Below are 26,151 nucleotides of genomic sequence, written 5' to 3' on the forward strand. Positions count from 1 at the left end.
GACCTCAGAAGGACCCCTTCCCCTTCCTGGAGAGCTGTGGGTCCTCAATGGCCTGGCCGCCCTTACTCCCTCCCCTCTCGGGCTCCATTTGAAGTAGCTCTTGGTCATTTCATGGGTGACCCTCACCTTGTCACCACCCAGTCTTCATTGTACTAGACCTGCTGGCAAGAGACGCGGAGTTCGCGCCCTCCTCTCCATGATACATGCTCCCTTGTGCATGCTAAGCACTTCTGTTTCAGCATTTCTCTCTCATTTTTCTTTTTAGGGCCGCACCGGAGGCACGTGGAACTTCCAGGCTAGGGGTTGAATCAGAGCTACAGCTGATGGCCTACGCCACAGTCACAGCATCACCAGCTCCACGTGTGTCTGTGACCTACACCACAGCTCATGGCAGTGCCAGATCCTTAACCCACTGAGTGAGGCCAGGGATCGAACCCGCACCCTCATGGATACTAGTCTGGTTCGTTTCCATTGTACCACAACAGAACTCCAGCATTTCTCATTAAAAAAAAAAAAAAAAAAAAAAAGGAACGGCTACACCTGAGGCACAGAGAAGTTCCAGGGCTAGGGAATGAATGTGAGTCACAGCTGCGGCAATGCCAGATTCTTAACCCACTGTGTCAGGCTGGGATTGAACCCACACCTCCACAGTGACCTGAGCTGCTGCAGTTGGATTCGTAACACACTGTACCACCATGGGAACTCCTCAGCATGTGTCATTTTTAAGGCCACTCTAGGCTGGGTCCTAGGACCTTGACACCCTCCATGCTCCCTCGACAGACAAGCTCACAACCACCACCACTCCAGAGTGGGCCACATCACTGCCTGTTTGACAGAGGGAGCTCAACACGTCCCTAGATTAAACGCCTAAGATCTTCCTGCCACTGCCCAGCACTCTCCCACCCCTCTGGTTCCCTTCCAGGTTGGCCGCCTCACGGATGGCCTGCCCTTCCATCCACCTGTCGGTCCGCCCATCCATCCTCCCATCCACACAGTATCCATCCTCCTGAAAGTCGGAAGCACAGGGGTTGCCTCTGAATCCACTGAATTCTCTTCTTCGTCGTCCATGTCTCCATCACTTCTCATCTGGGCCAAGAGAGGTGAGGGGCCCCTTCTGATTCAGGCTTTACCGCAGTTAAATCACTCTTTCCAAAGGAAAATTGATTAGCCCCCAATCGTTAACAGAGTCCTCCTTGTTCTTACAGTGAAGACGAAGACACTGAATCTGCCCCAGAAGGCCCTGCAGTTCAGCAGCCCCCACTCCTCTCTCTCTGTCCCCCTCTGGCTCCCACCCCTTCAGCTCCAGCCTCCACCTTCCCTCCGCCCCTCAAACCCCAGGGTTCCTGCACCCCCTGTCTAGCCCTGAGTCAGCTGTCTTCGTTTCACACCTACAGACCCCGCTCCTCCCCTTGTGGCCCTTGACTTTTATTTCATTTATTTGTATAATCGTCCAAGTCTCTCCTCCCTCAAAGGAGATGCCAACTTCCCGAGGGTAGCGACTGTGTCCTTTCTGGCGCACTGCCATCACCTGGCTCACTCTGTCCCCTGGCTCACTGCCTTCTCCATCCTGGCCTCTTCCTTCCATGGTAAAGATGCTTGGCTCCCTGCTCTGTCTCTGACACCTAAGACAGTGCCTGGCGTGTGACGGGTGCTCAGTAAATACCCACTTAGTGAATTCTGGCAGCTTGGCACCAAGCCTGGCACATGGCAAACTGAGCCTCTTTGCTGAATGGACCACAGAAAGTGGGAGGACGTCTGGGAAGGGCCTGCTGCAGATTCTGGCTCCTGATGGTCAACTGCCAACCCCTGAAAAGAAGACCCCTGGCTGCAAGTGGCTGCTGTCAGCTGGAGATACGGTGTGTCCTAAATTCACTGTTAATTACAATTAAGGACTGCTCAGAGCATCAGGAGAGCTGTGCTGTGTGTACGTGAGTGTGTGTACGAGTGTGTGAGAATGGTGGACGGGGAATTCGTTTATATTTGGAAAGCGCTAGCTCAGCAAATTTATAGTGTAAATAAGGGAAAAGTTCAACTTACTTAAGACCAACAGCCAATAAACAGCTTTTAAGCACCATTTAAACCATTTTATATGCAAACACTGTTGCAAAGCAATGCATGTGATCATTAAAGCAGTTCTAATGCTCTTGGAGAAGCACTAACAAGGATCTCTGGGACACGTTGATCGAACCCCCCCATTCCTCATCCTCGTTAGCACTGTTGTCCCCAAAGCCTAGACGCCCAGAGGCCTGCCTCCCAGCCAGGGAAATGGATTTTTCTACAACTGCATCATTCTTGGGTGGGGGTGGGGGATGTAATACTTTTCTCCAGGCCTTTAAAGAAACAGCCACTATGAGTGTGCACATTAACATGAGTTTAGATAAAGGGCTTTGGGGCTTTTTATTCCTCAAATCCTTCCATACCACTAACCATTTCAAAGATTCAGTTTCGCTGCCATAACTAAAGACGTACAGACAGTCCTAAACAAAGCAGCTCCGAATGGTAATTCTCAGAGGGGTGTTCAGTGCTGCCGTGGCCTGTTCTAGACCCCACTGGGGGCCCCCTAGTGAAACAGCGCCCAGCCTTGGGGTCTAACACCAGGCCGGGCCAAGGCCGGCACCAGGGCAGTTCTGGGACATAAGCCAACTGTAGTGGCATTTCCACAACCAGATGTGGTCTCAAACTCATGCCATTTAGCTGGGTGAATTAACAGTAGCACACAAGGATCTGAACATCCTACTTGAAGAGCATTGGTAGGCAGTCTTAGAGGTTGATAGCCTAAAATATGCCAGCTTAGAGCCTTATAGACAATTATATACATAGCCACAGACAGTTGTGGAGGGATTTTGGAAAGTAACTGAAAACTAGAAGAAAAGACAACCATTTGCATCAACATGGATGAGCTTGTAGGATATTACGCCGAGTGAAATAAAGCAGACACAGAAAGAAAACACTGCATGATCTCATTTCTACGTGGAATCAAACCCACAAAAACAGAGATGGAATGAACAGGATGATGACTGTGGCTCGTAACACTGCGTGGAACCTGGAAATTTGCTAAGCGTATAGATGTCTGGTGCTTTGGTAACAGGTGAAAAATGACAACTTTGTTCATTAGCTTGACTACAGTAGTTATATCTTACTATGCTGTATACCTGAAATATTTATAATTTTTATTTTGCCAACACATTACCAAAGAAAAGATAATGTGTGTACAGGGAATGGCCAGGAAGTGGAGAGGTAAGATCAGGAGACAGGACAGAGCTGCCTGGGCAGAGGCATCGCTTTTTGATGCTGTCCCAAGAAAGGTGCAAGGTCAGTGCAAGCTGATGCAGAACCACCAAGGAAAAGAGCCTGAGGTGGGGTGGAAGGCCAGTGAGAGCTGGAAACTCCAGCCCTGCCATCAGCGCATGTTCAGGCCCAGTTTGGGTGGTTGGGTTTATATGTAAACCCCGACACCCTTCCCCTTCCCCTTCTTCTTCTCTTTTTTTTTTAAAAATAAAGTGCACCGTAGGTCTGTAGTGTCCATTCTAGGAGCCCCTAGTCCCATGTACAATCCAAATTAAAAATAATTAAAATAAAATACAATATAAAACTCAGTCTAAAACATTTCAAGCGCTGGTGTGGCGAGGGCTTACTGTACTGGGTCTGCAGACACGGAATATTTCCACAGTCTCAGAAAATTCTACGGTCAGTGGCGCTGCAATAGAATCTCAACTGTCCTGCTAAAAAACGTTAACGTGGGCCAATAAACTCTATCGGCACTTTCACAATCAAGAAAGCTAATATATGCCCCTCTGGACTACCCCCCTCCTTGCAAGTATGTTCTCTTAAAAGTCACAAGGCACAATGGGCTAGGTGAGCTCTCAAGTCTATTCCACATTGTTACTGTTTTAATTTACGTATCTTTAGAATTAGTATTTATCCCGCTAGTACCTCGTTGGTACCCTGAGGCAGGTGTGTATGGCTTTGAGCAATGTGATGCAGGGGATGGATGGCTTCAGCTCCGAGGCGTGTCCCGGTGTCCTTACGAAACATTAATGAGGCTGGGCTCGACTTAAAACCCATCCGAGGCATTATGGATTGGTAGGGCTCAGTTTCACGGGAACTGGGAATCTTTGAGCTGCCATCTGGCTCTTTTGCTAATGAGTGTTGTGATATGGGGACCATCATTTAACTTCTGAGTTTCAGCTTCCTGTCTTTAAAATGAGCCTATTACGGACCCCTGGCCCCAGGTGTCCCCAGGATTAACGAGCTCATGTCTGCTGAGAACCTGGAGCTCCGGGCTGCAAGGTGGGCTTTGCATCCTTATTGCTGCTCCTTCTCTTGCAGCAGCTGGGAGGCAGATTTGTTATGTTTACGGCTTCCAAAATGCATTTCCTTTCTCAGCATTTTCACATCACCCATGTTACCCAGCCCTTACATCTGAAAGTAAAACTAGCCCCACAGCAAGACGTGTGGACTTGTGGGGGCGGGGGGGAGGGGGTTATTTTCCTTTCCTTTCCTTAATACGAGCATCAGACCAGCTTTTCCAGCAGGATGAAGGCAGTAATTGCACTGCATATTCTCGCTGCGTGAGGCTGGTGGTCAATCTTAGCCGATGTGAAAAGAAAGTTATATCACAGCGCAATTACGCTGTCAACACTTACACGCAATAATATTCCCATATCTGTTCTTCATTCTGTTCTCATCTTTCTTAGCAGAGTCCCATGGTGCAGACTGCCCTTCAAAGAAGCTCTGGAGGAAAGAGAAAAGTGACACTAGGAATTACAATTCGGTGCAGTAAACAAACAGGGATCTTAATGACACAGGGTGTTCTTAAAACCAAGGGTCAAGGAAGAAAGAGAAGGTTCACAGGAATGAGATGACGGATTATGAAGCTACTTTACATCCTAAGTGTTCCATGTGGCTTTTTGTTTTCCTTTAGTTAAAATGCTACAAACATGGATGGGGCCTGGAGGGTAAGCCCACAATTCATCTGTACAATCTAAAAATGCTTCAGCGTGTATCCCCATCTTACTTGAATAGTTAATATAGAAAATTTAACATTTTCTCAATTTCTTTTTTTGAAATATCTCATTTTACCATATTTCCTGGTTTAGAATTTATTAATACATATATATATATATTCTCTTTTAAGAATTTAATTTTATTGGAGTACAGTCAATTTACACTGTTGTATTAGTTTCAGGTGACAGCAAAGTGAATAAATCAGGCACATAAATATATCTATTTTTTACTATATACATTCTTACTATAGGAAGAATTATAGTAATAGGATACTAATTATAGTAACAGGTTATTACGATACACATTCTTTTAAATATTCTTTTCCATAATAGTCTATCCCAGGAGACTGGATATAGTTTCCTGTGCTGTATAGTAGGACCTGGTAGTTTATCCATTCTAAATGTAATAGTTTGCATCTACTAACCCCAAACTCTCCTTCTGTCTTTCCTTCAGCACCACCCTCTTGGGAACTACAAGTCTGTTCTCTTATGTCTGTGAGTCTGTTTCTGTCTCCATGTCTTAATTATATCACCGTCGTTCAATATTCTCCTATGAGATATGAAGAGATCATTTGTCTCCTCAACTGCAAACTGAGGTTACTTTTGGTTAAAACTGTGAAAGTAGTTTAGCTAAGACTTCACGACTTCAAGCTTAAAACTAAGAACTTCTGCCAGAGTTTTCTCTTCATTTTTAGTGGAGCTTAGATGTCCATTTATTTAAGGATTTGGCGTTATTATGCCTAAGGTCTTTAATCTTCATGTTATTAGCCAGATATACATGTTTTCTGTTCAACTTATAATGAAAATGTCCTTTGCTATCAGTTGACAAGTGAAAAGAAAATCTGGGATCTTAATTTCCACTTTAGTTCACGTTTTGTTTCACCTTCACATAGCAGCCCCATAGGAAGTGGTAGCAAGAAACACTTGGCAACGCTGACATATTTTTGCTGCAGCTATTCTTATGTTTCCCGGCTCCAACTGGGAAAGAAGGAAAGAGCAGGACAAAGACACAGAGTCAGGGCAGGTGTGTGAAAACATGGTTCTGAAATGCTCTGGGGCCAGGGAACGTGGTGCCAGGAACTCACACACCCAAGCATGCCCCAGGATGGCTTCCCAAGATCCCCTCTTTAGAACGAAAGCTCCTTTTCACTCCCCCAATTTCATCCCCCCAGAATGTTTAGCCATCGTGGTCATTTCCACCCATGGCCAATACTGACTGATCAGTCTGTGGTTCAACAGAACCAATTCATGATTCCTTTTTATGGGTCCAGTTGTGCCTTACTGGCTGACCTGCTCCTTAGTATGGCCAAAGTGGGGGGGGGCAGGCACACTGGCCTCCAGACCCCACTGGGAGCCCCACCTGCCAGCACCTGACTACAGAGCAGACAGATGGCACTCTGCATATTCTACTGTCTCTGCCCCAGGCTGTGGACACCCCCAGGCAGGGGCTGCGTGGCCCTCATTTTTGCTGGTGCAGAGCCCATGCCTCGTGGAAGGAGTCTGATAATTAGTCTTTGAATGAACAACTGTGGTGTTTTGGGACAGTCCCCAAAGTTGGGCTTCGATCCCCAAATAAAGCTCGACTTCTGCATCGTAGGCGGGTGCGGAGCTGGATCACTTGCAGACCTGCATAGGCACTGTCTGCAGCGTTCATTCCGCCACGGTTTGTAAAGTTCACGTCCTTTCTGTGACGTGCTGTGTGTTGAGACTTGCTGTGACCCCACAGCTCAGCCCTCATCAGAGACCTGCTGGAAAAGAGCCCTGTCCTGATTCTGGCCCCCTTGCATTAATATTTCCACACAACAAAACACCAAGACACACCATTTTATAATATCCAGGAGGGAATAATAACATTGCAAGCGTAGGTTAGAGTACTAAACTGTTTTTTTTGTTTGTTTGTTTGTTTTGGCCTTTTTAGGGCCACATCGTTGGCACAGGGAAGTTCCCAGGCTAGGAGTCGAATTGGAGCTGCAGCTGCTGGCCTACACCATGGCCACGGCAACGCCCTAGCTGTGATGCTGGATCCTTAAACCACTGTGTGTAGCCAGGGATCGAACCTGCATCCTTGCTGAGACTATGCCAGGTTCCACTGAGCCATGATAGGAACTCCAATTGTTTTTTTTTTTGCCGTGGCATGTAGAATTTTCCAGGCTTGGGATTGAACTGGCACCACAGCAGTGATCCAAGACACAGCAGTGACAACACCAAGTCCTTAACCTCTAGGCCACCAGGGAACTCTCTTAAGCTGCTCATTTTAAATTAAAGTACTTCAGTCATGACCGTTGTTCACATCTCATTATCATAATAATTTTCAAACTGCATTTATTATTTTGAAAAAAAAAACTGGGGGCAGAGCAGGATCAGATGTACTACACACCTAGAGCTGTATTAACAGGGTCACAATATACACTGCTAATGGGAGGTACAGGGCTGTGCAGTGCAGGACAAACACAGGTAAAAACATTTTCTGAAGCCAATAAAGATACAGTAAAAATCACTAGCTGATTCCATCTAGAGGAAAACTGTTACAGGATAAAGAATTTATTCTGACATGTAACTTGTATTCCTCTATAAAATATGCATTTAAAATAGCTTCAGGGATTTTTAAATCATCCTCTTTTTCTAAATAGTGTCTTTGTTACTCTATGAATGACAATTATTTTACAGTTGAGTAATAACTATTATTTGACTTCCCTCATAACGATTTAATTCTACTTTGAGTTGGTCGTGATGTAATTACCAATTTCATTCCCCTCTGCTTTGGGAAAGTTTTCAAACTTTTTTTGTGGGAAGATGAGGAAGGAAACTGACTGCAGGGAAGATGTGGGTGTCTTCCAGGAGATCCAAGGCCACTGGTTGTCTGCCGCAGGATGAGACAGAGACAGACAGACAGACAAGAGGGCCCGGCAGTGGGTCAGGGGAAGAGGCACTTGCTTCACTAGTATGAGAAGCTGCGCCCAGGCCACCTGAGGCCAAGCCACACTGAGCCACACTAGTTTCTTCCTGCTCGAGACACATATGCTCTCCTGTGAGGCGATGGGGCTCACATCATGGCTGTGTTTCTTTCTCTCTTTCTTTTTTTTGGTCTTTTTAGGGCCGCCCCCCCGGCATATGGAGATTCCCAGGATAGGGATCCAATCAGACCTACAGCTGCTGGCTTGCACCACAGCCACAGAAACATCAGATCTGAGCTGCGTATTTGACCTACACCACAGCTCACAGCAGCACTGGATCCTTAACCCACTGAGAGAGGCCTGCATCCCCCTGGATACCAGTCAGATTTGTTTCTGCTGAGCCAATACGGGAACTCCGAGGCTGTGTTTCTTTAGCATCTGTGGTAATCACAGGAATTCTGATAGCCCTTGCTTTTAAAAAGAGTCATTTAAATTTGATTGTTTTCATCTAACAGACACACTCGACAATGATTTGAGAAACAATCTCTTTGCACTGGAGCTTTGCACCAAGTTCCAACTTGTTTTCCTGAGGGTGGGGTCCACGCTTTCCATCTCTGAGCACAGACTGTGGGGGCATCAACAGGGAGCAGGAGGAAGAGTCCATTGTCTTGACAACAGTCATGGGAGAAGCAACCACGAGAAGCATCCAGGACAGGAGATGCTGGTCCACAGCCAGCTCATCACAGACCAGCCTGGGTTTCTGACTCTGAATCCCCTGCCCTTCCTGGAACACCTCCCCTGACAAGGACTTTGAGGGGCGACACAATTAAATCTACACATGGTCACAACTGCTTTCCAATCTAGATCACATCTCCGGGTCTCTCAATGAAGGCTGACAACAAGGGAATATAAAAGATGTCCAGCAAACCTGGTTTAACTGCTGACTGCTTTCACAACCCACAATACATTCTTCTCTGCTGGGAGAGGGTGATCATTACAGAGAAGCAATACCAGGAGTGGGAGTTCTTGCCAGGATCCTCCCCAGCTCTCTACCCAGGAATTATGTGCATCACTTGAAGTGGCAAAATGTGTTTTTTTCTTAAACAAAAGCAAAACAAAACAAAATGTGCTACGGAAAAGATGAGAAGATGGTGCCATCCAGTTTATCCTGACTCCCTACAGATTTGGTGACTGGCCTGGCATTTTCTGGGAACAGTTCTGCTTCCAGTTATGTAGCCAATCTCCCCATGAATACATCTGCATTAGGAAGACCATGTGTTCTTATCCTTGCTTTGGAAAAGAAGTAATATATCTACAGGGAACCCAGAGAGAGGAAGAAAGGTGACTTTCTGGATCGATAACCTGGCTTTGTTTTGTACTGTTATGGAGATTTTTATTTAAAAAAAATTCTAAGGAGGATCCAGTTTTAAATGTCTTGGCTTTTCATTAGCATACATTTTCAAAATAGCTGAGAAGATATTCACCTTAGACTTTAGACTCCCTCTTATGCCTGAAGTAGGACAAAAGTCAACTGTTAGAAAATAAAATTTCTAGTTAGAAATAAAACTTTAGGAGTTCCCATAGTGGCACAGTGATTAATGAACCCGACTAGCATCTATGAGGACGTGGGTTTGATCCCTGGCTTTGCTCCGTGGGTTAAGAATCCCCCATTACTGTGGCTGTGGTGTAGGCAGCTACACTCTGATTGGACTCCTAGGCTGGGAACCTCCATATGCCGAGGGTGTGGCCCTAAGAAGACCAAAAAAAAAAAAAAGAAAAAAAGAAAGAAAACTTTGTCTGTAGCTCTGGAGCCAGTGGGCACTCAGAGAAGCTGTGACGTAATGTATGGGTCTTCTGCATGGTGAGCCCCTGGTTACTTTCCTGGTTTGGGGATTCTCAGGAAAATGAGCAATCAGGATGGAAATGCAGGTCATCAGTGCTGTAGAATTCTCCTTCCTGACTGGCCCTCAGCAAGGCCTGGCACAGATGTGGGACACCATCCTGGGGTAGAGGGGGCTCCCCCAGGGACCAAGCCTTCACTGACTACTCTGTGACCTCCCGCTTTTCTTTTTCTGCAGACCACGAAATGGACAGATACTCCCTAATTAACCCACCAGTGAAATACGCTGAGGAAAAGGAAGTAATTTTGCCACCCGTTCGTTTGTTCTTTCTTTCTTTTTCTTTCTTTCTTTCTTTTTCTTTCTTTCTTTCTTTTCTTTCCTTCCTTCCTTCCTTCTTTCTCTCTCTCTCTCTCTTTCTCTCTTTCTCCCTTTCTCTTTCTCTCTCTCTCTCTCTTTTGTCTTTTTAGGGCCACACCCGTTGCACACGGAGGTTCCCAGACTAGGGGTCGAATTGGAGCTACAGCTGCCGGCCTACACCACAGCCACAGCAACTCGGGATCCGAGCCTCGTCTTTGACCTACACCACAGCTCACGGCAACGCCACATCCTTAACCCACTGAGCCAGGCCAGGGATTGAACCTGTGTCCTCATGGATACTAGTTTGTGAACCCCTGAGCCACGACGGGAACTCCGCCACCCAATCATTCTACTGTGTCCTATTTCCCAGCCCTTTTGGCTTTTAAATATCTTTTAATAAGTGAAGCAAATCAGCACACATTTTAGATGATTTTCTGCTGTACCTTATTCTTTGGGTGAGAACAAAGGGTTCCTAAACTATCTTCTTTTAACTTCGTAAGGTCAAAAGTTGGATGTGTTCCAATAAAGATGACAGAAGTGAAATTACCAAAAGCTTTGGAAGAAGCCTGCTCCATACCAGCATTCTTTCGATGTTATCACCACCTAAGTCGTGTGGTTCCAGAGAGGGGCTATTCCTCCTACATTTACTGGAAGCAAACCTAGCAAACCCTGCTGTTGCTGAGAAAGAGCTCAGTTCCTTGCAGGAGTCAGAGGATTCCCGAGCCCAGGGCATCTGGTCCCGGGAGGTACTCTGCTTATCTGCTTCTCACACATCCCTCTACCCTGAAGTTCACGTTTAAGTACAACCTCTGACGCCTCCTTTATCTCTCCAGGTTTTGCTTGACAAGTTATAAGCGGGTTATGGTTAAAATCAAATTTCACCAAAGCACAGTTGTGACTGAAAACAAGGCCTAAGGAGAGAGGGCAGAGGCGATAGCGGGGAGCGTTTCACTGTAGCAGCTGATGGCTCCCCATCCACAGAGCAGCCGCGTAAGGACCAGCTTGGGAGACTCCATGACGGTCCCACTCCCAGGATGCTTCCCGTAGGAGGGATTTTCAATACAATGTGCATATTTAGGCGATATTTAGTGTTCAGGACGGGTTTTTAATACGCAGATGCAATTTAATGCACCAACTATGGCCTTTTTATTATGAAAAAAACCCCCACTTTTTGTATTTTGGGGATTTACGTTAATGGTCTCTCTGTACCGTCTGTTAGAATTTTCATAAATAGACTTCTGCTTGGATTCTACTTAAAATGTAATTAAAGCATTTCCTCTGACTACCTTAGCTCATATATATTGAGAAGAGGCAGCAAACCGAGGCACCGCTCTGAAGGAGTAATAAGCCTCCAAAACAATAAAGATGAAAGCAGGCAAGCTCCAGTGAATATCAATGACTCCACTGGAAGATGCCGCATCCTCCACGGACACAGAGCAGAAGGAAGTGGAACATCCCACACACAGCCATTTTTTCTCAATAGGAAACATGTTTTTGTGATTCAATAACCCCCTCCCTACTCCTCCTACCACCACCGTGTTCCACACGATGTAATTACACATCTCAGTTGCCCAGCTCAAGAGAATGTTACTCCAAAAGGCTACAGTCTGTTAAAAATGCCACAGCTCCCAGATATTAAAAAGGGAGAGGGAAAAAAAAAAAAACCCTATGCAACAGAAAAGCTGCCAGGAAGAACGAGATGCAGGTCAAGGCTGTACATAATGCAGTGTGTGTTCTCAGGCAGTGCAGGGTCAAGTCTTTTTAGAAGCTCCTGAAACTGAATTTTTCCTCCCTTTCTCATATGAATAAAACTGGGCATGTACGATGACTAAAATCATCGTGCTGAAAGAAGGAAGATGAACTCACCGGGGCATGCAGAGTCTCTGAACTGTCTTTGTTTTCTGGCCATACCCTTGGTTCTTCCAAGCAGTGGATTTTTATTTGGTCCATATAAACTATTTATTGCTATTGTACTAAAGTAACTGGAGACACCTGCAGTTGCCTAACAGGCCACAGGTGGTGTGCTGATGAGATGTGGCCCTGGAAGCTTGGGGCCAGAGATGGTGGTGGCCACTGGTCACTGCCATCATCAACGTCCTGCGTGGAGGCAGCCAACAGTACCATGTGATGCTTCAAGGGCAAGAGAAGTGGGGGCTGGGTGAAAGCAAGAATCTTGACACATGAACTGTTATTTCTGAACAAACTGAAATCTAAATGTCAACCCCCCTGATATGTTGAAAGAAGTTGTTAATTAATCTCAGGACTTCAAATGGCTATATTTTAGTGCAATTTAATTCAAATCCATTTTTTTTTAGATTTTTTTTTATTTTATTTTCCAGGATTCAGTGGGTGATGACCTTGGCAATGGCTGCCATTATTGCCTTCCTTTACCTAATGTTTCTTTCTTTGCTAATGGAATTGGGGTTTGTAACCTAAAAAATTATATTATGTTTTAGTGCCCAAAAACAGTACCCCTGACATTTGGCTGAGCTTAAAATTGTTTTTTATTCTATTGAATGTTACTCTGAATGAGTGACTTTTCACAGCAATGTCATATATGAATAATATATGCTTATGGGGGGATCTTTGAAGCTCTACCAGGTAATTCTTTTTATTTCTACTGTATAGAGGAGGGAATTTAGGATCAAAAAGCATGAAGTGGCTTGCCTGAGGTCATGCAGCTGGGAAGCAGAAAAGCTGGGGCCTGGACCCTGGGCTGCCTGGCCCTGAACTCTGTGTTCCTTGCACTTGACCACAAAGCTTGGTGAGGACAGGTACCTTTGTGCTCACTGCACTGCACTGTGCACGCAGCTTTCTGAAGTCACCCTGGCCGAGGGTCATAGGGCAGCAAGCATTTCTGGTTTCCACTTTTCATGGAAAAGCTTGCTGGATAATACACAGTCTTGTTACCATCTTCACAGTGATTTTCCTCTGATGTGGTTCCAGGTACACCCTGGAGGGACCCTCAGTCTACCTGCTTTTCACTAAATTTGCCCAGTTTCAAAGCCCCCTTTCCTCCCACCTGCAGAATCACTGCAGTAATAAGCTCCCACTACTGATGCACCATATCTCTCAAGTGAATCAAAGCAGGACAAAATCTGAAAACCACTGATCAAGTGGCCAGAGAGTAAAAAAAAATACTCTTCATTTGAGTGATGGAGGCAAATGTGGTAAAAATAATAACTGTAGAGCCTGGGCTGTTGCTGAACATTCCATGGACGAGGCCAATAACCTGTGGAATTATAGAGTCTGAGGAATACAAAGGAGGCTTTAAAATGGCACTGTTTTGTTAAAATGGATTAAAGACCTAAAGGTAAGCATGGAAACCATGAAATTCCTAGAAAAAAATATAGGCAGGATATTCTGTGACATAAATTGCAGCAATATTTGTTTGGCTCTGTCTTTTAAAGCAGAGAAAATAAAAGCAAAAACAAATACTGGGGCCTAATTAAACTTAAATGCTTCTAAACAGCAAAGGAAACCATGGACAAAACAGAAGGACAACCTACTTAATGGAAGAAAATATTTGCAAATGACATGACTGATAACAGGTTAATATCCAAAAATATATAAACAGCTTCTACAACTCCACATCAAAAAAAAAAAAAAAAACCCGATTAAAAAATGGGCAGAAAACTTGAATAGCCGTTTTTCCAAAGAAGACATACAGATGGCCAACAGGCACATGAAAAGATGCTCAACAGCACTAATCATCGGGGAAATGCAAATGAGAACCACAGTGAGAAACCACTTCACACCCATCTTCATAAAGACCGCAAATAACAAATATTGGTAAGAACGTAGAGAAAAGGGACCCCTCCTACACTGTTGGTAGGAATGTAAATTGGGGCAGCCACTGTGGAAAAAAGTAGGCGGTTTCTTAAAAAACCAAAAGTAGAACTACCATATGACCTAGCGATTCCCACCCCGCCGGGCATATATCTGAAAAAATGAAAACACCAATTTGAAACAGTACATGTACCCCAATGTTCATAGCAGCATTATTTACAGTAGGCAAGATATGGAAGCAACCTAAACGTCCATCCAACAGATAAATGGATAAAGAGGAAGGGCATATATACAATCGAATACTACTCAGACATAAAAAAGAGTGAAAATTTGCCGTTGGCCACCACATGGATGGACTCAAAGGGCATTATGCAAAGTAAAATAAGTCAGAGAAAGACAAATACTGTATGATATCCCTTATACGTGGAATCTAAAAAAACCAAAAGTAGTGAATACAACAAAAAAGAGACAGACTCTTAGGTACAGAGAAGAAACTAGTGGTTACCAGTGGGGAGAGGGGTGGGGGGAGGGGCAAGATACAGTTGGGGAGTAAGAGATGCAAACTACTGTGTATCAAATAAATAAGCTACAGGGGATATATTACATAACACAGGGAATATAGCCAATATTTTATAATTACAAGTGGAACGTAACCTTTGATAATTGTGAATTACTATGTTGTACACCTGAAGCTTACATAATATTGTACATCAACTACAACTAAAAAGTAAATAAAATTTCTATTCAAAGAAGGAGGTTACTTTAATATATTTGGGGTGAGTTTCGGTTGAGCACTAATTTCGAGAGGCCAAGGGTAGCTGCTCAGGGATATTTAGCCCTTTCCTGGCATTCATTCCTCTTCCCTTTGTTCCCTGGAAGGAAGCATAGTGACACGATACCCTGTTCTCAGCAGGGCAGAGGCTCTTCGTATCTGGGCTGCCTTCTCAGGGCTGGAGACCTCTGTTCCATGTGCGTGAGGATGTTCTCACCCAGTGATGCTGCAGAGGCAGATCAGAGTTTCCGGGAGTCTCTGGTCCCCTGACACTTTCCCCTGAAGGGGACTTTTGAGGGCCCTTCACAAGGAGAATATCCCTTGGTTTGAAAGTCAAAGACTGAATTTGCAGACTCATTCTTCTAGATGGTCCAGACAGGGTGTCTGCTGCTTCCTGTGCACTAGGGATCGGGGGAAGGGGCTGCCCTGCAAAGGATTAATAGCCATCTTTATACTCAATACGTAAAATCTGGTCAACGTTTACTTGTTTGATTTGGGCATTGCCTCTCTCTGATCCTGGCTGCCATCAGGAGATAAAGGGATTTTGCAGAGATCCTGGAGCTGGGGCCTGGCCTGACTTTGCTGTACTACACTGGCCTGTTCTGGCTCATAATCAGTAATCAGGTGTCAGTGAGCAGCTTGTCATAGGTGGCCCCAAAAGGGGACTGCTCTGCTTTAAGGGCAGGTGACGGTGCCTGCTTCAATTGCTAGGTAGACCCTTTAAGTCCCTCTGGGCCTGAGTCCTTCCTCCAAGACTGCCACTGCCTCTCGGAGAGTTAGTGATGTTCATTTCCCCTCCGATGCAGACACTGCCAGGGTCTGAGACAGCAACGCAGCTGGAGAGCTGTAATTTCCTCCACCCGGCTACCTGCCCTGGATGAGTGATTTGTCAGTTAGCCTGTGCTAACAGTGCCCAGATCTTCAGAGATGAGCGAGAGCCCCGCTTTGGAACAGAGAGCAAATGGATGCTTCTGCAGAGATGGAGCTGCTCCTTTCCTTCAGGGACCCGCCGGCAAAGCCGAGTTCTACTTAGCCATTGCCGCATGACCGCAGTAGCTTCCTGTCTGGTCTCATCACTGGCCTCTGGTTTATATGTGAGCTTTTAAAACACCCGTGGGCCCCTGCTACGTTTCTATGTGGAAACCCAGCAAGTCTCACTCTGGACAACCGGCTAGCCATTTGGACCGGAAGACTCATCCTGTGCAGCGCAGCAGGTACACAGGAAGTGCTCAGTCATTGCAGGCCCTGACTGCTCTTTTTTGGCCACTCCCGAGGCATGCAGAAATTCTCATACCAGAGATGGAACCCAATCCACAGCAGTGACAATGCCGGGTTCTTAGCCCCTAGGATACCAGGGAGCTCCCTGACTATTCTTGTTCTAACATTAGAGCTTTAGACTTTGACAACAGTAAAATCCTACTGACTCTGCAGCCATTTTTTTGTGACTCTCTCTCTGACAATATCCTTTTTTGTTTGTTTTCCTCTACATTTTCCCTCCAGTGATTCTGTACCGCATTTAGAAGTGGGGTGATTGTTGTTTTGTTTTTTTTTTACCTTCCATTAAAAAACAAACATCTTTGGAGTTGCCATTATGGCTCAGCGGGTTAAACCCAACTAATATCCATGAGGATGAGGGTTCAATCCCTGGCTTTGCTCAGTGGGTTAAGGAGCTGGTGTTGCCATGGCTGTGGTGTAGGCCGGCAGCTACAGCTCTGATTCGACCCCTAACCTGGGAATTTCCATAGGCTGCTAGCGTGGCCCTAAAAAGCAAACCCCCCCAAAAAAATCCTCAACATCTTTTCCATGATATTTCTTGGAGAGCTGTAAGTTTTAAAATGTCCTTACCTCACAAATCACAGCACACAAGTTCCGTCAAATGTGATTGAAAAATCTAAGGGTGCTTTTTTAGACATGACAGGCTTGCAAATGAACAAGTATAGCAGAAAAAGGAATTTCAGTGGGAGGTTTATGACTCTTTTTTGACATCTATTAATTTATAAAAGCTGTCAGCATCATTCTCAGGCTCTTCTTGTAGTCCCCAAGACATGGAGATTAATGATAAAAATTTAGAAGGGAGAATTATTTTAGAAATTTGGAAATGGAGGTTAGAAATACTTTTTCTAATAGTTTAGTGACAAATAGTTACATCTCAATGTATTGTCGTAAAGTTTGACTTCTACTCTTAAAATGAGTTATGAATCACTTTGCTATACACCAAAAACTAACAACATTACAAACCAACTATATTTTAATTATAAAAAAAAGTACTACTGAAAAGCACAGTTTACATGGAAGGCTTTGTACTCAGAATTTTAAAAATTCTGCTAGTGTTCTGGAGTGTAATTTCTGCTTTTTTTTTTTTTTTAAGAATCACAATCTGCTGAAAGGATAACAATGAGTTTAAGTGAACCAAGGTCAGATGCTAAAAGGAAGTAGCCAGAGTGTATTTAGAATCTGCTGATGCCTTCAGAAATGAAGGGTTGGCCCCAATTCAAGGAACCAGATATTAGATTAAAACCTTGAGGGCATATGGTTCAATATTTTAGTTAGAACTACAAGGTTTGGGATTAAACTTTAAAATGAGAGGCTTCGTGCTATTAGAAGATTGCCTTAAAACATTTTAGAGATGGCAAGAGAGTTGAAAGTAAAGTAAACTCAGGGGTCAATTTTGAAATGCAAACAACAAAGATCGAGTGCCCTTGGAGAACCTATATTACAATCCCCGTCAGAAAATAGGGCGACCTTTCACACCAGAGCCAGAGACGGTCGTTTCAGCAAAGAAGACTTCTGCAAGGGAACTGGAATTTCTGCCAAGAAGAAGCGGAGTAAGGAAAAAACTTTGGCTCAAAATATCTTGATTACATAACAGTTATTTTGGTGAAATCTCAGCAAGTATGCTGCCCTTATCTGGTAATATCGCTAATATTGTCACATTAATAAGAATGGCAGAGAATATTAATTAATAGATGACATTAATGACAATACAAGGTAAGTGGGGCACACTTAAGTTCTAAACAATATACTAGGCGCTTTACCCATAACATCTCATAAACATTATTATCCATAACAACAATGCCTTATTATTATTCGTAATAACATATACGCTATTTGTCTAAAACTTCTCACAGATGTTTGTTCTTTACACACACGAATCCTTCATTCCTTTTCTTGTTCCAGCTTTAACTTCTGCTCATGAAAAGAGATTGAAGTATATTTATAAAAGTCAACCTTGTTATTATCATCAGCCCTGAGCTAAGGAATAATTATGCTAGGAACCAATAACTTTGAAGAGAATTTTAAAGTATACCCAAAAATAACTTTTTGAAACTGTTTTATCTTGCAATAATTATTGGTTTACAGGAAGCTGAAAAAATAGTTCAGAGAGGTCCAGTGTACTCCTCAAGCTTCCCCAGTGGTTACCCATGGTTACTACTTAATATTAGAGTATAACATTAGGGCCAGGAAAGGGAAGTAGGAACAACGCAGGTGCCATTTTATGGGGGGGGGGGAGTTTAAGTTATTTTGATGAAATGAATAAATGCCCAGGAGGGTGACTGCTGGATTGAATGGTTAGTGTGTGTTAATTTTTAAAGAAAAGGCCAAACTATTTTCTGGCGTGGCTGTCTCATGTTACATTCCTCAAAAATTTACGAGAGATCTGATGCCCCCACATGCTAACCAGCGTTTGGTGGTGTCCCCTTTTTAATTTCAGCTGACCTAATATGTGCGTAGGGATACCCTGTTCTGCACGTTATCAATGACTCATCATGTACCCCTTCCTGTGTTTATCTGCCCTCTGTATACCTTCTTTGGTGAAGTGTCTTCCGTGTCTTTACCCATTTTCTAATTGGACTGTTTACTTTTTTACTCTGGGGTGTTGAGACTCTTTCATATTTTCCAGATACAAGTCCTTTGTCACCTGTGTGGGTTGCAAATATTTTTTCCCAGACTAGAGCTTCACATTTCATCCTCTTAACTACCTTCCACAGAGCAAATGATTTTAATTTTAAGTAAGTCTGGTTTCTTGACTTTTTTACTTTTATGATCATGCTTTTGGTGTGATGTCTGAAAAACTCATCACCAAACCTTAGATCCCCAAAGAGTAACTCTTATTGGATTTAAAACACTGCAGAGATCTGTAATGTCTGATAATTAAATTACTAGAGGGAACAGTCATGAGTGTTTGTTGTTGTTGTTGTTGTTGTTGTTTTTTGTTATTTGTCTTCCTGCCTTTTCTAGGACCGATCCTGTGGCATATGGAGATTCCCAGGCTAGGGGTCTAATTGGAGCTGTAGCCACCGGCCCACGCCAGAGCCACAGCAACTCAGGATCCAAGCCCCATCTGCGACCTACACCACAGCTCACTGCAATGCCGGATCGTTAACCCACTGAGCAAGGGCAGGGACCGAACCCGCAACCTCATGGTTCCTAGTCGGATTCGTTAACCACTGCGCCACGACGGGAACTCCAGTCATGAGTGTTTAAAAGCCAGCACCACATCAGTGATAGCAAAATGAGTGTCAGTGCTTAGGCTGGGAGATGCTTTCGCCAATGCACCTGTGGGCCCCCATTGGCTCCCCAAGGTGACGTTAGGTTCCCTCTCTTCTTGCTTCCTCCTCTGAATGAATTGGGAGGTGGGCCCTGCATTTTTTCTACAGAAAGGACGATGTTGCAGATGGGGCTGAGGCAAAAGAACCCGCTGGTCAGCTGACTGAAAAAAAGGTCAGTCCATGGCTCAGGGGAGCCCCTTAAGCAACACAAGGTGGCTCCACCCGTTGGGGCACTGACCGAATGGGAAATGCTGAGGCCACCGCACTGGATGGGGCAGATCCAGTCCTCCTAGGAGGGGCTGCATTCAGCTGACTGGGGAGTCAGGAACCCCTGCAAGACTATTCCCACTGGTTGGGGAGGAGGGAGCAGGAAATATGGTTCTAGAGGCAGGCAGTGGAGGGAAGGAAACCTCTGTGGATCTCCCAGGAATCTTGAGAGCCCAGGTTGCACTGGGAAAGAGCGGGGAGGGCAGAGCACGAAACAGGGAAGCTGAGAAGTAGAAAGGAGAGAAAGAAAGCACCACTGATGTCCATTCAAGACAAGGACACAGGGACCCTGGTCTTCTGTGCCTTCCGTGACTAGCTCTGTGGGGTCTGCTCCAAGGCTCGGGCCCTTCATCCTTGCCCCGACAAGGGGATCCAACTAGTATAAATTCCACTGCAGCTATCAGTACGCGCCCCTAAAGTTTTCTCCACAAATCTGATGTGTACCATTTCATGCTATTTTCAACACCATGGTTAGATTATATGTTGCCCCAAGACAGGGTCCATATCCCCACTTTTTTTTTTTTTTGGCTTTTTGCCATTTCTTGGGCCGCTCCCGAGGCACATGGAGGTTCTGAGGCTAGGGGTCAAATCGGAGCTGTAGCCACCGGCCTACGCCAGAGCCACAGCAATGCAAGATCCGAGCCGCGTCTGCAACCTACACCACAGCTCATGGCAACGCCGGCTCCTTAACCCACTGAGCAAGGGCAGGGATCGAACCTGCAACCTCATGGTTCCTAGTCAGATTCGTCAATCACTGCGCCATGACGGGAACTCCCATATCCCCACTTTTAACGTGGGTACAAAACAGGTGGCTGTAGGATGCTTGTTGCAGAAATTACTTTAATGACTATTAGAGCCTCTGAGCACAGCCCTTCCAGATGCAAAAGGTTTTTGTTTTGTTTTCTTGGCCACACCCTTGGCACGTGAAAGTTTCTGGGCCAGGGATCGAACCTAAGTGACCCTGTAGTGACCCAAGCCTCTGCAGTCATAATGTTGGATCCTTAACCTGCTGTGCCATAGGAAAACTCCCACACATAAAAAGGAATGGCATTTCTGTGACAACAGAAAAGTTCTATATCCTTGAGGTCCACTCACAGTCATGTCGGATTTTTAACCCACTGAGTGAGGCCAGGGGTTGAACCCACATCCTCACTGACACTATGTCAGGTTCTTAACCTGCTGAGCCACAATAACAACCCCAGTCCCGGCATTCTAATGCAGTTAGCGCAGTTGGACATGAATCATTTCCAGTTATGGATGCATGTATATTAAATTGAAGCGACTCTGATGTGTCACCCAGAATGCTAATGTCCTGATGGAAAATGGGGTTTTTTTCTTTCCAGGTGTCAGGGATGCTGATGGCGCTGGATGCAGTGATACTCCCTGGAAGCCAAGTTGTTGCTCTGAGGCTCGTTGGGGAGGCTTGTTGGTGAACACTGGCTGGAGCAGGCAGAGCGGCCTGCTTGGGGGGTGGGGCTACCTCACTAAGCGCAGGTGCCCAAGAACACCTGGCTCAAGCAGACGCCGCTCGCCCTCTGTAGGTGGCACATGGAAACACACCTGCGATTTCTCCAAACATCTCTGCCACAGTGAGCATTCATAGACTTAATTCTGGGGGAGGTTCATCATGACTGATTCCTTTGCTAATCTGTAGTTCATTCAAGCAGGGAGGTGTTCGGTCTCAAGACCACAGTTCTGTGATGTGTCGATTAAAACAGAGCCCCTCATGGAGGCAGACACACCCCACCGCCATAAAGACACAGCATCAAATGAGAGCAAGTGCGGTCCATAGGTTTGCCACGGCCAGTAACCCACCCTGCAGGTGGGGCTTATTTTGTAATGGCACGGGGTGGGTGACTCCGGCAGCTAGGATTAATGAAGAACCTTATGGGGATGCTGAAGGGCCAGCAGCCACCTGCAGAGTCCTGGCAGTTAATGAAGGGTTAGTTAAGGGTCTTGCTTTCTCCAGCTCTGTGAGCTACATGGCGCCTTCAAGCTATGAAGTTCTTGCATGTAGGCTGACCTTTCTATTTCACATTCCAAGCAGTGGAAGATGACCTCAAGAGGTCATTTCTGCCTGCCACCCTTGCAAAATGCTCACATTTAGGAGTTCCCATCGTGGCTCAGTGGTTAACGAATCTGACTAGGAACCATGAGGTGGTGGGTTTGATCCCTGGCCTTGCTCAGTGGGTTAAGGATCCGGTGTTGCTGTGAGGTGTGGTGTAGGCTGCAGATGCGGCTCGGATCTGGTGTTGCTGTGGCTCTGGCGCAGGCTGGCGGCTACAGCTCTGATTAGACCCTTAGCCTGGGAACCTCCATATGCTGCAGGTACGGCCCTAGAAAAGACGGAAAAAAAAAAAGATGCTCACATTTAGATCATCCTTGACAGAAAAGAACACTTTTCAAGATACATGAACTTGGAAAAGGGGATTTCATAACCTTCCTAAAGAGTCTGTCATTTTAGACTTGCTTTCCCTGGAGGCAGATACAAAACCACTTTGGAAAAGAAGTAAACGGACATGGATGGACCCAGAGATGATCATACTAAGTGAAGACAGCCAGACAGAGAAAGACAAATGTCACGTTAGATCGCTTATACACAGCATCTTAAAAAAAGATACAAACTTATTTATAAAACAGAAATAGAACCACAGACACAGAAAACAAACTTATGGTTACCAAAGGGGAAAGGATAAACTGGGAGTTTGGGGTTAAAGATACACATTACTATATATAAAATAATCAACCAGGACCTAGTATATAGCACAGGGAACTATACTCAATATCTTTTAATAGCCTATAATGAAAAAAGAATCTGAAAAAGTATGCATATAAGAATCACTTTGCTGTACACCTGAAACGAACAAACCATTGTAAATCAACTAGACATCAATTTTAAAAGAAGAAGTAAATGGTGCATGCTATCTACAGAAATACATCTCTGGGTGGAAAACCAGGGTGATAAAAAGAGTGAACAGAATACTACTCAGCCATAAAAAAGAATGAAATAATGCCTTTGGCAGCAACATGGGTGCAACTAGAGATTCTCATACTAATGAAGTAAGTCAGAAAGAGAAAGACCAATATCATATGCTATCATGTTTATGTAGCATCTAAAATGTGGCTCAATGAACCTAACTACAAAACAGAAACAGACTCACAGAGAACAGACTTGTGGTTGCCAAGAAGGAGAGGGGAGGGAGTGGAATGGACGGGGAATTTTGGGTTAGTTAATGCAAACTATTACATTTAGAATGGATAAGCGATGAGGTCCTACTGTACAGCACAGGGAATTATATCCAATCTCTTGGGATAAAACATGATGGAGGAGAGTATGAGAAAAAAAATATATGTATGACCGGGTCACTTTGCTCTACAGCAGGAATTGGCACGACACTGTAAATCAACTATAATAAAACATAAAATGCAAATAAAAAAGAGTGAACATTTCAATACGTAGGAGAGCTTGGGCTACTCCGGATAGGCAGACCCAGCATTCCTGGTGAGCTCATTCCTGCTTCTGCATCCATCACATCTGGGGGCTCCATTCAGAGTTCACCAGGATGCTATGTGCCATGGCTCCTTTCTCATTTTCAGCAGCTACACGCAATTTTGCACCTACCCAAGAACTTCAAATGAACTCATAGGCAATTACATTTCCACTGAAATGTATAATGTGATCAGGTCTTTCATTTATTTATTTTTTCATTTTGCCTCTGCTCTCACTGACTCCCGCAGCAATCCCTCAATCAGAAGTGAAGGTGGAGGCTTAATGACTTTATGTATAATTTAGTTTTCTGCATAGAGCTCCTCACTTTCTCTTCTCTATGAGCTCAGGAGAGCACGGCAGTTTATCGGATCTATAAGGATAGCAAAGACATATATTCCAGCTCTACCTTTTTGTCCTAGGATTTCTTTCCTTAGAACCATGCACTCAAGTTAAATTAGCTGCCGTAAAATATCACAAACGTTCAGCCTGGGAAACGGCAGCTGTTTTTGTTTTTTGCATCGCTCCCCAAATGAGAACTTTTAAGAAACTCTGACTCTGTATAAATACTCTTTTACAAAGATTCTTGACCTTTCTTTCTCATTAGGTCCCTTAGAGCCTGGTCTAGGTAGTTTCTTGGATTATACAGGCGGAATGTCCTGAGAAGCACGTAGAGGAGTGTGGCTAAAAAAGAGCTAAAAAACTAGTATGTGCCACCCATTCACAATTCCACAACGAAACATCACACATCCAGAGAGCAGAATCCTACTGTGCAGACATGCTCAGGGTCTTCCATAGCTTTTTCCCTGATCCCACTTTTCTTCCTACTCATGTGAAATTATAGGCACGCAAAATACGTTGCCTTTTCCATTTAAATCATTGTTACTTGAAGACTCTAGCACTTGCTGTGCTAGATAGAGGCAGAAACTATTTTAAAAAGCCGTCGGCCTTCCAGAAGCACACATACCATATTCAGGGGGACGCTTCCCAGCGTGCGATGCCACAAGAGCTTTAAACAAAGTGCACACAACTCCATACTCCCACAAAGCCACGTGCTTTTAAAAATCCCCATCACTTTAAACTTAGCTTTTATCTTCGAGGATTTTACTTAGATTCTGAAAGTTGTGTAATTGGAAGACTGATTTTTGAAATACGTTTAGACTGAACATTGAAGAATGATCTCAAGGCCTCTTTCCCACCCTTCCTTTGCTTGATCACACCTACTGCATTTACTGGGAAAAAGTATTACAATGTTAAGGGCAATATGGCAATATGTTGGTGGCTGGGGCCAAGCCCACCTGGTTCCCTTCAGCCTCCTGTCGGCACCTTCAACGTTTTTGCTTTTGCTTTTAAATGTTATTGGAGTATAGCTGACTTACAATGTTGTATTTGTTTCGGGTGTACAGCAGAACGAATCAGTTATACATATAAATACATCCATTCTTTTTTCCCATATAGGTTATTGCAGAATATTGAGCAGATGTCCCCGTGTTCTATAGTAGGTCCTTTAAATTATCTATTTTACATACGCTAGGGTGTATATTTTATCCCACCCTCTTAATTTATCCCTCCCCACTTCGGTTTCCCCCTGTGGGAACCTACGTTTGGCTTCAAAGTCCCGTGTGCGTTAACTGGAGCAAAACTATACTTGTACCCGACACTCAACACTTTCAAATAAAGTGAATATTGTACACACAAAATGAACAAAACCAAGTCGGTTTACAAGGTGAATGTTCTTACATCAACACCATGTAGTCAGGCAGTCAATACATTTAACTTCCAGTATTTCAACATTTGCGGATATTTTAGGAAATGTGACCTGCCATGCACCCCAATTTGTAGAAAGTTCCTGACATTCACAGGATTCCCTGTTCCGACTGTCTGATCTTTTCTACTTCTCCAGTATTTAAGGATGGGGGAAGCAAATTCTCCATGTTGTACCCAGAAGGTGTGGCTGTGCTGGGTTCAAATCCAGGGCCCTTAGGAGCTTAGTGACCTGCTAAGAGCTGATCCTCTCTAAGCCTGTTTCCTCCCACCAGGGTGGGAGGGTGTGAGTGTGGTTTGATCTTATCTCTTTCAACGAGATAATATGTGGATGGGTTGAGCATGGTGTGACCCATGGCTGATGCCTAACCATGGTCGTTGCTATTAGGCTAAAAATGCTGTTGACTCTAACCACCACCCTGAAGACATCCCCCTATCTGGTTCTAATAATTTTCAAAACCATGAAGTTATAATGATTGCTTGTCAAACTCTGGCATCACTGGTCTGTGCTGACATCTCATAGGACAGTCCTGTAAAGAGTTCCCTGTCCCAGTCACCCACCCTGCTCATTAGGGGCTACACGTGGTATGGAGACCACCCCAAAGAACAGAAAGACGGCCTCGTCCCGGAGCAGATACAATCCAGGGTCTCAGTCACATGACAGACGGCAAAGGGCTCAGAGCAGTGTATACAGAGAGGCTACACTACATAGCACAGACCCTCAGGGTGTAAAGGTTTGGAGAAAGGAGCGACCAACGGTGGCTCTGGGAGACTTGAGCTGGTCCTCTTAGAACCGACCAGAAGGAGCTGGCAGGTGGAGGGAGACAGGAGTGGGCTCCACGCACAAGCAAGTGATGCCTGCAACCAGGATGAAGGAGTGTGAAGGAGGGGAAAAGAAGAGACTGTCTGACCCGGGTGAGAGCCTTTGATCACACAGCAGAAGGCTACAAGGAGTGGGCTGAGGATCACTGATGGGGTGTCATAAGCCCCTGGTGCTTTAGACACTGGGTGTTTCTGAGCACAGAGAAGAGCGAAGTCTGGTGGTGGTTGAAGAACTGATTTGACCAGAGATGGTGGCTTGAAGCTCTGGCAGGGACCCAAGAAGGGAGGGTGCCAATCCAGAGCAGGGTGATAAGGCCTCCTTATATCTCTGCACACATTTGTGGATGTGGACGTGGACGTGGACTGTCACCCCACAACAGTCCTGTGAGGGAGACATCATTTCTTCTCGTAAACGAGGAGTTGGAGGGGCAGGCCAGAAACGCAACAGCAGCAGAGTCTGCCCTTGTGTCAGGTGCCCAAGGAACATTCCAGGAGAACTTTTGTGTGTGTGTGTTTTTTTTGTTGTTGTTTTTTTTGGGGGGGGGGGTCATGCTTGTGGCATGTAGAAGTTCCTGGGATGGAACCTGTGCCATAGCAGTGAC

General features: G+C 44.9%; 1 protein-coding gene across 6 annotated transcripts in view; it reads right to left on the bottom strand.

The window, feature by feature from the left end:
• PTPRM (protein tyrosine phosphatase receptor type M) overlaps positions 1-26,151 on the bottom strand; it is a 749,971-nt gene that overhangs the window by 101,026 nt on the left and 622,794 nt on the right. For all 6 annotated transcript variants that reach the window (XM_047793745.1, XM_047793747.1, XM_047793743.1 and 3 more), the window contains one exon: positions 4,647-4,734. In XM_047793745.1, the coding sequence (XP_047649701.1) occupies positions 4,647-4,734 (88 nt within the window). The remainder of the gene's footprint in view (positions 1-4,646; positions 4,735-26,151) is intronic.

Source organism: Phacochoerus africanus, chromosome 8, assembly GCF_016906955.1.
Source record: "Phacochoerus africanus isolate WHEZ1 chromosome 8, ROS_Pafr_v1, whole genome shotgun sequence".
Classification (NCBI taxonomy): Eukaryota; Metazoa; Chordata; class Mammalia; order Artiodactyla; family Suidae; genus Phacochoerus; species Phacochoerus africanus.